This window comes from Cavia porcellus, unplaced genomic scaffold, assembly GCF_034190915.1.
Source record: "Cavia porcellus strain 051 isolate PalLab524CR breed Dunkin Hartley unplaced genomic scaffold, mCavPor4.1 scaffold_14, whole genome shotgun sequence".
Classification (NCBI taxonomy): Eukaryota; Metazoa; Chordata; class Mammalia; order Rodentia; family Caviidae; genus Cavia; species Cavia porcellus.
The window spans coordinates 75,872,627-75,887,179 of record NW_026947497.1 but is presented as its reverse complement, the minus strand read 5'-3'; the positions used below and the strand labels follow the sequence as shown (position 1 = coordinate 75,887,179).

Below are 14,553 nucleotides of genomic sequence, written 5' to 3'. Positions count from 1 at the left end.
GGCTATCTCATCAAAGTTTCGTAAAATTTTAAAAGCAGCAACCACAAAACTGACACACAATGGAAAAGAAAGCAACATTCGCGTGAGTTCTCAAATTTTCACCTTGCTTCCGGACCGGCATTTTTCTCCAGATATCAGGAAGGGGTTCACACACCTTTAAATAAACAGAAAAGGAAAACGAACTGAAGAACCAAATTGTGGCTAAAGTACAACTTCCCTTAAATCTCCAACCAGAAAACTCACAGCCCTAGTTGAAAAGCCCACCTTCCAAAGTTTTCCTAAGTGAAACCAAGAGCCCCAAAGCCCAGCGGTGTCAACACACAAAAAGCCGCTTCCTGGCAGTGAGTGGCTGCGGCTCGGGTGCAGGCGCAAGTCCGCTTCCAAAGCCGCCTCCAGAGCGTCCCCCTCCCCAAGAGCACGGACAGACCCGCCACATCGGCCTAAGCCCCAGTCTCCCCACCCGCTTAGGGAAGCGCGCGGGGACGGGCGCGCCAAGCCAGGCTCGGCCCCCAGATGACTCCAGGAGGGTCTCACCGCGCGGACCCGCCCCACCCCGCGCCGCCCGCTCCCCTCGCTTGCCTCGCTCCTCGCCCTCCTCCTCTGGGTCACTCCGAGGGGGACCGGACAGGACCGCGGCCGCTCTCCGCGACGCCCTCGCGCCCCGCATGCACACCTCGGCCGGCCCCCACACCTGCGGCGCGGCCACAAAGTTCCTGCGGGCAGCGGGAGCGAGCGCCGGAGGGCGCTTCTGCCAGATTCCGAGCGACTCTGCGTCCGGCCCGGCTCCACGTACCCCCGCCCCGCCCCGGGCCGAGGAGCGCCGTCGACGAGGTGAGGGGACGGGGGAGGAGCTCCTCGTAGCGGCCGCACCCCCGCTGCCTCTTCCTCCTCCTCGGGCGCCGCTGCAGTCTCCTAGGTCACCACGGCCCGCAGCCCCACTCGCCCTCGCGCCTCCGGGCCGCCCCACCCCCCGGAACCGCTCTTCCTTCCGCACCCCCGGCCGCTCTCCCCCCAAACTTTCCGCCAAGATGGCGTCCCCGGAGCTGGCCTGCCGCGCGCCCACGTGACCGCCCTCACCGCGATCTCAGCCAATGGGAAGTGAGGAGGCGGCTAGCGCCGAGCCCGGGGCTGTTGGCGCTGCTACCTAGGGTTAGCGAAGGGGTGGAAGCGCAGGAGGGGGTTGGGGAGCGGACTGGCGTACCCCGAGTGTGTCTGGAGACGAGCATCTCATCTAAAGCAGTGGGCGCTGAAGCCGCCCTGAGAACGAGGCGGCCGACACGCTGACTCTACAGGTGGTCAGGCGTTGCCCCGGGACGGTCCGCCTTTGCCACGCGCGAACCCACCGCTTATCAGGCTACCGTGCGGGTCTGAGCTAGCTGCGATCCGGGGACGCCGAAGAGGGTAAAGCGAGGCGCTACCACCTACACTAGATTTAGGACTCCCCTACCCCACCGACCACGTGCCGTTTCCAACTTCAAGGCAGGATGAGCACCTGGCGCCCGCGGGGAGGCTCCCCAGTGGGAAAGCGGATTTGGGGCGCTGACGAAGCCACCCACGTCAGGGACGAGGAGGGCGGGGAGTTCGGGAAGGGGCATCGCCGCGTTGCCTTCCACTTCACTGCTTTTTAAAAAGTTACTGTTGGCCTTAGTAAAAGGTTTAAGAGGTTGGGACAACAAAAGAGACCAGTTGATTTGATTTTTGAAACATTTGAAGGTTTAAAAATCTAAATTATTAATTACAAGTACGGGTGCCTTTAAGTGTGGGGAGAAAAGGTTCATTCATTCATTAGGTCTTACTTGCATTCCACCGCACCTGCCTCCTCTTAAGCCATCCTCTCTGGTATGGCCCAAGTTATGGCGGCCCCTTTAAGAGCTCACATGTGGCCGCGTCCTCCAGAGCCCAGCGGCTAGTTAGATTTCCTGCAACTCAGAGCTGAACTACTAGTGGGGTAGGGACTCTGCACCCGGGCCAAGCCACCCAGATTGGAGAAGGCCTCCAAGGTCTTCAAGCTACTTCTGAGTAATAAGGACCTCCGTTTCCTGCTGAGATGCAGGAGAAAAATTTGTCCAAGGTCATCTGGAGTTAGTGACCAAGTGGAAACCGTCTTTCAAAACCCATTCTTTCTGGTCAAGCTGACAGCCTTTCACGGAGGCTGCATCCCAGGCCCAATAAAAGAAAACCCAAGAAGCTTTGCACTAGAAGCTGACTGCGCCTCAAAGGTTTGATCGCACCATGCAATCTTGAACTTGTGAGAACGCAGGTTCACAGGTCCAGAACGGGAAAGCAACTTGCCCAAGGCTATATTGACTAATCAGTGACAAAGTTGCCCAAAACTTGATCTCTTGGGTCTCCTAACTTCAGCCCAGAACTCTCCAATGTGATTTTGAACAACTTTGTGATGCATGTTGGTGTATTAGCAGGAGATCTCTGCTTTGTTGGATCGAGCGTGCTGGAATCGAGCAAAAGTTAAAGCAACATTTCAACAGGGGAAGTGGGATGGGAGAGTCAAAAGGAGACAAGCTCCCAAAAGCAACAAACTTAATAGAGAGATGTGAGTTATTTAACAATGAAAATGATGTACTTGCATATTATCTAGGCTTCGTTGATGAATAGAGTTTCTACAGAATTCAAAAGGAGGGAGGACCTTTGTCCTCCCACTGATAACACTCATTATTTGTGTATCACTAGGCAATGAAGATAGAATAAGATCCAGGCTCCTTTCTAAAAAACTGGATCCACGGCAGCACAGCAAGCCAAAGAACCTCTCCCAGAGGCCACTGGGAACTAAAATCAAAATATGTGTAAGTTCTCAATGACATTCCTATCCTAAAAACAAAGGAGGACCCTTTTGCTTTTCTCATCCTCTGTAACAATGCTCTGTGGTTGTCAGGGATGTCCAAAGGCAGGAATGAGCATGGCGCCCATTCTACTGTTAGGAGCCAAAACAGGGCTAGGCCTAATATGAAGGGTCTGTACTATTTTCATCCCTTCTTCCTAAATATCTGTGTTACTTATTTCTCAAAGTTAAGAAGCTTAAAACATAGTAGCTCAAAGTTAACTTAACTTCTCAAAGTTAAGAAGCTTAAAACATAGTAACTTAACAGTAAAAATTATCTCAGTTTCTGTGAGCCAGGAATACAGGAGCAGTTTGATTGGATCTGGCTCAGAGTCTAATGAAGTTGAAGTCTAGCTGTCTACCAGGGCTGCATACATCTGAAGATTTGGCCTAGGCTTCTTTCAAGACAGCTCATTCACGTGGCTAGTAAGTCAAAGCTGACTGTTGTTAAGAGGCCTCAGTTTCTCACCTTGAAGACCTTCCTATAGGGTGTTAGTACCTTTATGATATGGTGATGGAAGAAGTAACCCAAGAGGGCAAGACAGTATCTTTTCATGACCTGCTTAGAGAAGTAACACTGAGTAGCTAACTTATAAACTTGATTTATTGCTGGAAGTAAGAAAGCCCAAGACCATTGCACCAACAAATGTATGTAGTGAAGAGCCCTGTTCTTCATAAATGGCACCTTCTAGAATCTTCACACACAACAGGGGGCAAACAAGCTCCCCTGAAGCCTCGTTTATAAGTGCAGTGATCCCTTTCATGGGTTAACTTCCCAAAGGCCTCACCTTTTAATATCATCACCTTCAAAGATAATATTTCAACGTACTAAATCTGAGGGAAGGGAGGCCACAAATACTCAGACCATAGCACATTCCATCATTTCTACACCAGCTTCAAGGATATGATTAAATACCAGAAGGTAAGAATCATCTTGGAGACTGGCTACTACATTATCATAACAGAAAACAGCACAATCTATATTTTCCCAAACAACTTCTATCTTCTCAAAATCTTATATTGTGCAGCCAAGTGGTTAGGGTCTGATACGGGATCTGGTTATTTTACAATCTCATTATTTAAAGTGTGCACTTAATTGCATTTGAATAAGTTACTACTGTGAGAAGGTACTAGTGGTTAAAACTGTTCATAGTACATTCCAGCTCCAAGTTGACTTTTCCTTTGAATAACTTTTAAAAGGAACAAAAAAAGGCTCAGTGTCTCATTTTTTGTTGAAAAGTCAGAGATCCAATCTCAAAGAAAATATTGTCTCTCAATGCCAAACTTTTCCTTCCCAACCATCCTTGTAGCCAAGCTGTCTGTCCTTTCTCCCTTCATAGCCTCTACCTTATTTCTTTAGAGATGCCGAGGTCCTTCCAGGCTACTGCATCTTTAGCTTTCAGTCTAACAGAGTAGCAGCACATGTGGGTGCCAAGGCAATACTAAAACAATATGATGCTGTGAAAAAGGTTTATGCAAGTCTAGACTGCAAGAAGATCAGTGTCAAGTGACCATAGTGATCAGATTGGCAGGAGAGCCCAGGTAACATTTCCTGACAGCACACTTGGAAAGAGATCTGGACAAACCAGCATCTGGAAAGAAGAAAGTAACCAGAACAATTGGGGATAGGAAACCTTAGCCTGGAGGAACAATTGTAAAATCCAAGGGGATTTTGTTGGGAAAATAAAGGGCTCTGAAGAGCTTGACCTCAGTTTTCAAACAGGTTTGAAGATCCTAGGAACAGAACTATAACTGGTGGATGAATGTTAAGGGACTCAGGAAGTTCTTCGCTAACATTATTTATCATAACTTTCCAGTATGTCAAAGATGTACCTCAGGTGGTAGGAGTTTCTCATCAGGAGGAAGCTGAATAAGCCAGGCGGGATTCCTTGTCAGAGTAGTAGATACTCTAGACAGAAGGTTTCATCAAATGACCTCGGGGACCAAAGTTCTAAGGCTTTGAAACTTTAAGACCCTGCTAATACTCAAATGGTATTAGTATTGTCTTAGTCACTTTTTTCATTGCTGAGATATAATACCTAGCATCACAATTGAAGGAAGAGAGATTTATTTTGGCTCACATTTTATTTATTTTTGACACAAGATCTTACTATGTAGTCCAGGCTGGCCTTGAACCCCATGGCAGTCCTCCACCTCAGCTTTCCAAATGCTGGGATTTTAGGCATGCACCACCATGCACAGTTTTGGGTAACATTTTAGAAGTTTCCATACTTGTATGGTCAGTCAGCTCCAGGCAGAAGCAACATGATGGAGTGGTCTGGTAGACAAAGAGCTGCTCATGCCATGACATAAAAAAAGCAGAAAGTAAAGGGAAGATCTGGGAAGGAAAGTAAACACTTTCAGGCCACATCCCCAGTGAGCTGCCTCTTCCCCACCTAACAGCAAATTAGCTATAAACTCTAGTCCAATCACCTCCCCCAAGTCCCCATCTGTGAGCTCTTGAAGCTCTGGAGGACATCAAGATATAAACCATAGCATCCCACCTCTATCCCCCCAGACGACTCATGCACAGACTTTAGTCAAGTGCACTTAATCTTTCTCTCAAGGGTTGCAAAGTCCTAAGGCAAAGTCTTAGCTGCGAACCCCTGTAAAAATAAAAAGAAAACTAAACACTGCATATATGGAATAGCACAGGGTAAACATTTCTATTCCAAATGAGAGAGATGGGATAGAAACCAATGGGACTGAAGCAAGACCAACACCTAGTAGGGCAAACATTAAATCATGCAGCTGTATGTCCAGCCCTCAGGGCAAGTTATGCTGACAATACGTGAACTTCAAAGGGCTTGAGTGGCACTGCCAGTGAGTGCAGGCCTTGTGGGTTCTTTCTTAACTGCTTTGCTCACTCCTTGTGGTTTTCCTCAGATGTCCCATGTTTTTGGCTTCTTCAACTTCCTGGTATCTCCTCTGCACATTCAACTTTACTCTCACAGCTTCACATGTTGCCCTCTTGGGCATGAAGCTTGGCCTCCCAGGTCTTCTGAAATCTGGGTGGAAGCTTCGTAAGCATACAACTCTTGCATTTTGCATGGTGTGAGCCAAAATCATGTAAATGATGGCAAGGACTACTGCCAGCTTGAACAGTAGCTAGGTCTTCTTGGCCCATGGCTCCAGAGGCCTCCCTGTACCCTGATGGCTGAGCACTGTGAGCCAAATCCCAGGGAACAAACTCCCCAGGTGGCTGTTTTAGAGCTTCGTTGGTTCCCTGGGGGTTTTTTCTCAAAACAAAGTCTTTCATTTTTACAATTTTGACCCTGCAAAGGGTGAGGTCTTTCTAATTCCTGACATGCCCTTAAGCCGTTTTTCCTATTGTCCTAATTCAAACTACTTGCTAATCTCTCAGCAACCAACTCTCTTCGGTTCTATCTTTATAGCCTCTTTATAGCAAAACAAAAAAAAATTTTTGTTGTTGTTGTTACCAGGGATCAAACTTGCTATCATGTGCTTGTAAGGCAGGTGCTTATGCTGCTAAGCTAAATCCCTGGCCCAACAAAACAATTTTTAAATGGATGTTGTGCTCTTGATTTTCAGTATAGACCTTGCTAAAAGCCCCCTGTAGTAGTCCATGCCACAGCCTGAATGTTGGACTGCCTTAAAATTTCTTCTGCTAGATTAATTAGTTCACTGCCCTTAATCTCAGTCCCCTGCAAAGTCTTAGGACATGACCAATATGAAGAGAAATTTTCTGCCAGAGCATAATACACATGGTTGTAGTCCACCTGCCAGTAGAGTTCTTGTTCTCAATTGAAACCTTCTGAGCCTAGCTTTTGTTTTTTGGGCTTGTTTTTGATTTTGGTTTTTGTTGTTTTGTTTTGTTTTTTGTCTTTTTGAGACAGTCTCACTATCTAGTTCACAGTAGCCTTGAACTCACTTTATAGCTCAGGCTATTCACAATAATCCTCCTGTCTCAGCTTCCTAAGTGCTGGGATTACAGCATGTGCCACCATACTCTGAGCCTGTCTTTTAACTTCTGCATTAAAACAATTTTTACAACTAAGTAATTAGAGAATAACAATGGTTAATATCCTATGTATCATGATTTTTTTTTTTATCTTTTTCAGTTTTATCAGTACCAGGGATCAAACTCACGACCACCTGCTTGCAAGGCAGGTGCTTATGCCGCTGAGCTAAATCCCCAGCCCCGGTATTATGATCTTAAAAGGATGACAGAATGTTTCTCAGAGTATAAGTCCTTGACAGAAAAAGACAGTTTCTTACAAAGAAACAAACACAAGGAAAAGTCTTTCTATTCAATGAACAAAAAGAAACTAGTTATATCACTATATATCACTTATATCAGTGAAATAGATTAGCATGTATCTTAAATATTTTTGAAACAACAGAATAGATAATTTGGGAGGTTATGTGAAAATCTTACTTCCTATTCATCTGTCTTCTACTTTGCTCCTCTCTCTTTACACACAAATACAGGCACACATGTGCACACACACATATATTTTCTGTATTTTATCAGCAATTTTGTCTTCTGAGCTACCAGAATCTTCTGTTAATCTTGGTTTACAGCATTCTTTTTTTTTTTTTTTTTTTAATCGGTACCGGGGATCAAACTCACAACCACGTGCTTGCAAGGCAGGCGCTTATGCTGCTGAACTAAATCCCGAAACCCAATTTACAGCATTCTAAGGCTGTTTCTCCATCCAGCATCTCCAAACCTTTCCCTACTCCTCTCTCAAACAAGTTTCAATGGCATCTTAACCACATGGTCAAGTACAGTCACTATTACAACCCCTCTTTTCTAATACCAAAATCTGTCTTAGTCAGTTTTCTCATCACTAAGACACAATACCCAATACCCCAACTTAAAGAAGAAGAGGTTTATTTTAGTTCACAGTTTATAGTACTTCAGTACACAGCAGGGCAGCATGGCGGTGGGACATGGTGGAAGAGAAGCTGCTCACAGAATGACAGGTCAAGAAATGAGCAAAAAAGGGAAATATAACCTTCCAGGGCATCCCACAGTGACCCGCCTCTTCTGACCAGGCCCTACCTCCTAACAGCAAATCAGCTGTAATCCCCCATAATCCAATCACCTTCCCACTTGTGAGGCTCCTGGAGTAACCAAACAAGTACCATTTTATCAAGTATTTGTTCCACCCAGCTAAGGGAGGCCTAAGGTTGACATCTTTTCTCATGATTAATATTTACCAGAGTAAAAGTACCCATTGAAACTTTAAAATGTGAACAGTCACCTACCTACATGGTAGGTAACTGGGCATTGAACTCACACTTTTAAATAGGACCCATTGCTTCTCAGCCTTTTGGCTAAGATCAAGTGTAAACGGAGGACCCACCAAATTTCTCTATGTTCTAGGTAGATACAGAACTAATAATTGCTTTCCATTGTAATTTGTACCCTGATATTGATACAGGTTTCCCTATAATGTTCAAAGGTAGATTTAACCCATTTTCATCTCACAGAAACCTCTGAAGTAAACTTACTGGTTATGTTCTTCCACACTGCAGAGGACATTAAGTAAGAAGGAAAGAAAGAACTTAGGGTAGGGTACCACAGTTAGCAGGTAATAGAGTTGAGATTCAGCATCAGTTCATAGTTTTTTCCATTAGTCAACATGGCCATTTCTCTTCTTGGCTCTTTTCTAAATTAAAAACTAAAAGTGCAAATTGTGTTGCAAACAATAGAGACAGAAATATAGAAAGACCAAGAGACTAAGGATAAAAAAGAGGCTGAGAGATTTAGATAAAGCAGAAGGAGTGGACCATTCTGTTTATGTATTTTTTGGATATTTGAAGTTTTTTTAACAGTGGAGACAATTTTGACAAATAGAAACATTGCTGGATGTGGTGGCACAAGCCTGTAATCCCAGCACTCAGGAGGCTGAAGCAGGAGGGTCATTGTGAGTTGGAGGTCAGCCTGCATTATATAGTGAGACCCTGTCTCAGAAATAAACAATAAAAAAAATCAAGAAATAGGAATGTTTCACCCTAAAGAAAAATATCCTCTCACCTTAAAGAAAAATATCAGGTAACTTACTTCTGAACTCTTCTGTCTCTCTCCCAGACAGAAGCTTTCTCTCAGTAAATATATTCTGCTCTTAACCTCCGTTATTCCTAAAATGCATTGTTTGATTTTAGAGGATACAAACTTGTACTGGACATCTAGTAGATGGGGAGTTTCACTCCTCTGTATCACAGGGACCATAGCAGGAAGCCAGGAACAAAGGGCAACCATTGACACAGCCTCCTGCCCAGTCTGGAAAAGAGGTTGAGAAGTGGAACTGCCAGGAGCCTGGCACTGGGGTGGGGGCTGACAAAGCCTAATTGTCCAAGGGCCCTTCCCCACAGGTCTGGACGCCTCCTCAGCCTGGTGCAGAGGTGGGGGCTGGCTTGGTGACACACTCTTTCTCCCTGGCTGTTTGTACTTTGCAGGGACACAAAGATCAGAAGCAGCCACAGGGGAATTTACAGGCAAGATGCTGACAGTGGTGCTGTTCTCCTGGCTGGAGCCTTTGCAGAGAACCAGGAGAAACTGGTACAAGGTGGGTCCTGCAACTTTGCTCTCTTCCCTATCAAGCTGCCCTCTACAACTCTGCCATTTGATCTGCAGTGGGATCTTCATTAACCCAGAGTGGGTCCTCATGGCTGCACGCTGCAAAAAAGAGAAACTTCATGCCTGCCTGGGAAAGCACTGCTGTCAGGTTTTGGAAACTGCACAGAACATTTCTGTGGCCAAGCCTGATCCACCTCGGCTTCAGTTCTGCCACCTATGACCAGGGCATCATGTTGCTGCATCTGTCTAAGCCTGCCATCATCTCTGACCGAATCCACCCTCTGCCCCTGGAAGGGAGACTGCCAGGCCAGATGGACCAGCTGCTGCATCCTGGGCTGGGGCAGGATGGAAGGAGGTGAATCCCCTAATGCCCTCCAGTGTGCCCCACGTCCAGATAGTGTCACGGGAGGAGTGTGAGGGTACCTACCCACACCAGATCACCAGGAACATGGTGTGTGCTGGCCACCAGACAGAAGGGGAGGATGCCTCTGAGGGTGACTCAGGGGGCCCCCTGTATGTGGAGGCCTCCTCCAGGGCCTCGTGTCATGGAGTGACATCCCCAGTGGATCCAAGGAGAAGCCAGGAGTCTACACTGATGTCTGCAGATATGTCAGTTGGATCCAAAAAAACCAAGGCAACTGACCCTGACATGTACACCAGCTCTTGTCCTGTGACCCTCTAGCCAGCTCCAGAATCTCTCTCCTTAGACCTCACCTTCCTGCCCAACCTGGCCCTTGATGCTTCATCAAGGAAATGACACAAGGAAGAATGCTTGGTCTCCCTGGTTGTTCCCCAGCCCCACCCTCACATTCCTGGGAGTGGGGACGGGGGGACACAGACTAATGTCTCCAACTCCCAGGATACAGGGAGGTCCCTCTTCCTGCCTGTCATTCCACAGGTCTGGTTCCTTCCTGGAGATGCAATTTCAGCTCTGCTACTTGCTGTCTTGTCCCTTTGGGGAATGTTGTGCTTCACAGTGCCTGTTTCTTCATCTGTAAGATTAGGACAGTGCTGGTATGTTCCTCTCCAGAGCCTGGCCGCTGGGAGGATGAAAGGCTTCCAACGCGTGAAATGCACAGAACAGTACCTGACCCCACCATGTGTCCAGTAAAATGTGCATTTTCTCACAAAAAAGCAAGAGAGAAAAAAGAAAGAAAGAGAAATCCACATCAGAACCCAGGGTTTAGCTTAACAGCTTAAGTGCCTGCCTGGCAAGTGTGAGGTCATGAGTTTGATCCCTGGTACCAAAAAAAAGAAAAAAAAAGAAAAATATCCACATCCTACTTAAATATTATGACTAAATGAACTGGATTTTTTTTTTAAATCAATTGCACAAGTGTTTATTTGAAACACCCTCTCTCTACAGATGCATGGGCTGTCATCTGGTGCCATCCCCTTGTTTTTTTTGTTGTTTTTGGGTTTTTTTTTGGTCTTTTTCCTTTTTATCGGTACCGGGGATCAAACACATGACTATCTGCTTGCAAGGCAGGCGCTTATGCCACTGAGCTAAATCTCCAGCCCCCCATCCCCTTGTTTGACAGACATGTGAAATAAACTCCAGTAGAGGTTGCAGACACTGTCAGCACACAATTATCAAAGAACTTTCCCTGACTGCAGAGAGCTACCATCCAGCATGTCAGGAATCTTCCTCTTACAGAGAAGGAGGTTGGCTGTTATGCATGTGTGCATGTGTGTCTGTGTGTCTGTATGTATGTTAGGACTAGCAAAGTTTTCTAAAGATACATATTTCCAACTTTACTCAACTTTGCTTCTTGGCTTTTGAAGCACTTGGGGTACTAAAAGAACCATAGGACCTTATGCTGAAGTCCCTGGGATTGTATTAAAATCTCCTTACCTGAGACAGCCTCTTCATCCCACCCCTACCAGCAGGATTACCAGCTTTCATTCAAGGAGGCTGTGGGTAGGACCTCTCGGCTTGGTTGTCCTTTTCTAACCAGAGAACACAAACCTGGAAATGTAACTGGTATTTGAAGAAATGCTTCTAGAATTTTAAGAAGTCATTTGTATTCCATTTCTGAGATGTAGCCTGACTAGCAGAATTCTGATAAGCAAAAGAAACCAAAAGATTCTTCCTAATTGGATATGGACTGAATGAGGTGGCCAGTCACCTTTGTGCAAAATGTCACAACCTTCCAAAATGAAGACTTCTGTGCCAGCTTTTCATCTGGGGACATGACACCAGAGCTGTGATCTTCCTGTTTCTCACATCCTATTACCCCAACTTCCCATAGAATAACCTTTTATTTGACGCTCAAGAAGAACAGTGAAAACCACGAATCTCTTAAATCTTACTTTCTATTTAAATTTCCTTTATATTAGATTCATTGCCTCCAAGATAATTTTATCAGTTGAGATTAAGTATGTGTGATTAATACATCCTCTATCTTTTATAAAAATTAGGCTGCAGTTGAAGAAACTTTTCCAAATATGCTTTCAAAAAAACTGACAAAATTTCCTAAGTTGAATTTGCAAATTACCACATGAATAAATAAAGCCAAGGCCAAAGAAAGTTGAAGGAAGATAATATAATAATAATTACAAATCAACAGTTAGAATGGGGAGGGGCTGGGGATTTACCTCAGTGGCATAAGCGCCTGCCTTGCAAGCATGTGAACGTGAGTTCGATCCTCAGTATTGATAAAAAAAAAAAAAAAAAAACCAGAATGGGAGTTTTACAAATTATTTATAAAGGTCAATAAATAATTTAAAATACAGAGGAACAAATATTTAATAAATGCTGACATAATTTGGAGAAGTTTGGGCCCAAGAAAACAAAATAAAGCTACTGAATATCTGTTCTTTGTGTTTGCTCAGAAAATCAGTCTCAAAATACTAGAACAAGAAGAAACTTGTTTCTCCATTCTCAGTAAAAATAAAAATATTTAATAATAAACACCAACAAGATAAAGACTAGATAGCTGATCAAATCTAAGATCTTGTTCAGGGGATGGAGAAATTAGAAAATGCAGGTATTAAAAATAAGAGGAATACCACTTGCATGCATGTGTTTGCATGTGCATACACATGCAAACACACACACACACACAAACACACGCATGCAACACGCCATCAGTATATGATGGAGTTATGCCCTGAGAAGGCCATTGTAACTTGATGATATGATTTAGATGAATTCAATACTTAGAAGGTATCAAATATTATGCCTTAGCGTTGCCCATTTTAAACATGCTAAGAACATTTAGATTAGCCTAAATTGGCTAGAATTATCTAAAATAAAGCTTTATAATGAATAAAATAAAGCCAAAAAATCATAAGCCAGAGACTGTCACATATGTGAGTGTGTGTATGTGTGTGGTGTGTAACATACATGTTGACAAGTTAATCTTGTATTAAAAATACAAAGTGTATCCTCTGTTAACTCAGTGTACTTTGTGAATATTTGAAATATTTCTTAATGTTGAAATCTAAAAATAAAAAATCAAATATGTTGTCTTGAGGAGCTACAGAGCTTGAAACTCTAGATTCCACTGAGAATGAGTGCTACAAGTTGCATGTGGAATGTCTCCCAAAGCTCAGCTGCCAGCCTGTGGTGCTGCTGGTAGGTCATAGAACATTCAGAGCTGGGACCGTCAGGAGGAGGAAGGAAAGGAATATGGAAATGCCAGCCCCTTCCTGTCTCTTTTCGCTTTCTGGCTGCCATGTGCATCTACCAAGATGTAGACTGCCACAGAACCAAAGCATTAGAGAGAGCCAACCAGTCATGGACTGACCCTGTTAAATAATAATACAAAATAAACCTTTCTTCCTTGTAAGTTGTCTTATCTCAGGTATTTCTCATAGTGATGGAAAATGAATTAATGCAATGAAGTATAGGAAGAGATGGTGTGGCGGGAGTTGAAAATAAGGACATGTCTAAATACCTGTGTGAGGAAATGTTAGATACCTAGGCTCTCCCATACTCAGAGGGTGAGGTGACCACTCAGCCCTACTCTTCCAAAACACAGGAGTTTCAGTTACCGGAGAACAAGAGGGTCTTTAGATTTTGGCACTATCAGACATACCGCAAGTGGTTTATGAGTTACAGTACTAAAAACAGGAGGCTAAGGGAAAATCTGTATATTAAACCGAAAAACACCCTCACACCAATCCCCCTCTATTCCTTGCATAGTTGGCCAGGACACTTCAGACAGAAAAGTTGAAGGTTTTCAAAATAAATATCAATAGATACATATAGTTGGGAATTTCACAGCAAAAGTTAGGCTGAGCCATAAAGAAAATGCAGATCGAAACCACATGAGCTATGACTTGACACCCACCAAGAAGGCTATAAGCAAAAGACATATCTGTTAGCATATGTTATCCCCATAACAAATACACTGTTATCATAACCAGGACATGGAGAACTCAGGAGCCTTATACGCTGCTGGTGAGGATGAAATGTGATATTTTCACTTTGGAAACTAGTCAGTCACTTTAAACAGCTAAATATACAGTTACTATATAATGTAACAGTTCTACTCCTAGGAGCACACCAGAGAGACTGCAAACAGAAGTCTGCACAAAAGCTTATGCAACACGAAGCATAATAACTGGAGTGGAAACCACAAAAATGTCCATGAATTGATGAATGGAAAATTAAAATACGGTACTTTTATCTGGATGTGGTGGTGTATGCCTGTAATCCCAGCATTCAGGAGGCTGAGGCAGGAGGTTTGCTGTGAGTTTGAGGCCACCATGAGCTGTATAATTACTTTCAGGATAGCATGAATTACAGAGTATGTCTCAAAAAAAACAAAATAAATAAACAAAATATGGTATGTCCATACAAGGAATATCACTCCACAATGCCAAGAAATGGATTACAATGCAAAGAAATTAATTATTAACAAATGCTTCAAGATGGATGAATCTTGGTAAACATTATGTTAAATGAAAGAAGCCAACTACAAAAGGCCACATATCATGTGACTCTACTTAGATAAAATATCCAGACTAGCAAAGTCTCTAGTGTCAAAAAGTCAATTAGACATTGCCTGTGGCTAAGGGGGGCCTGTGGCAGGAGAGTAGTGAGGGTTGAATGCTAAGGGGTGAGGGTTTAGTTTTTAATGAAAATCAGTACATTAAATATACTAAAAACCACTGAACCCTAAAAACCCTAAAAAATGAGTGAATTATAAGGAGTGTG

At 44.1% G+C, this 14,553-nt stretch overlaps 1 protein-coding gene and 1 pseudogene across 13 annotated transcripts in view; one reads left to right on the top strand and one right to left on the bottom strand.

Moving 5' to 3' along the window:
• The window catches only part of Dlg1 (discs large MAGUK scaffold protein 1), a 199,246-nt gene extending 198,524 nt beyond the window's left edge, over nucleotides 1-722 (bottom strand). For 12 of the 13 annotated variants that reach the window (XM_063224293.1, XM_063224291.1, XM_063224294.1 and 9 more), the window contains exon 1: nucleotides 103-154. In XM_063224293.1, the coding sequence (XP_063080363.1) occupies nucleotides 103-121 (19 nt within the window). In that variant the 5' untranslated portion in view covers nucleotides 122-154. Of the gene's footprint in view, nucleotides 1-102; nucleotides 155-579 lie in introns of those variants that run through there. The other variant, XM_063224295.1, reaches the window with a different exon arrangement.
• Nucleotides 723-2,688: 1,966 nt separating this feature from the next.
• On the top strand, nucleotides 2,689-14,243 carry LOC106029200 (kallikrein-6-like; annotated as a pseudogene).
• The last annotated feature ends 310 nt before the right edge of the window (nucleotides 14,244-14,553 follow it).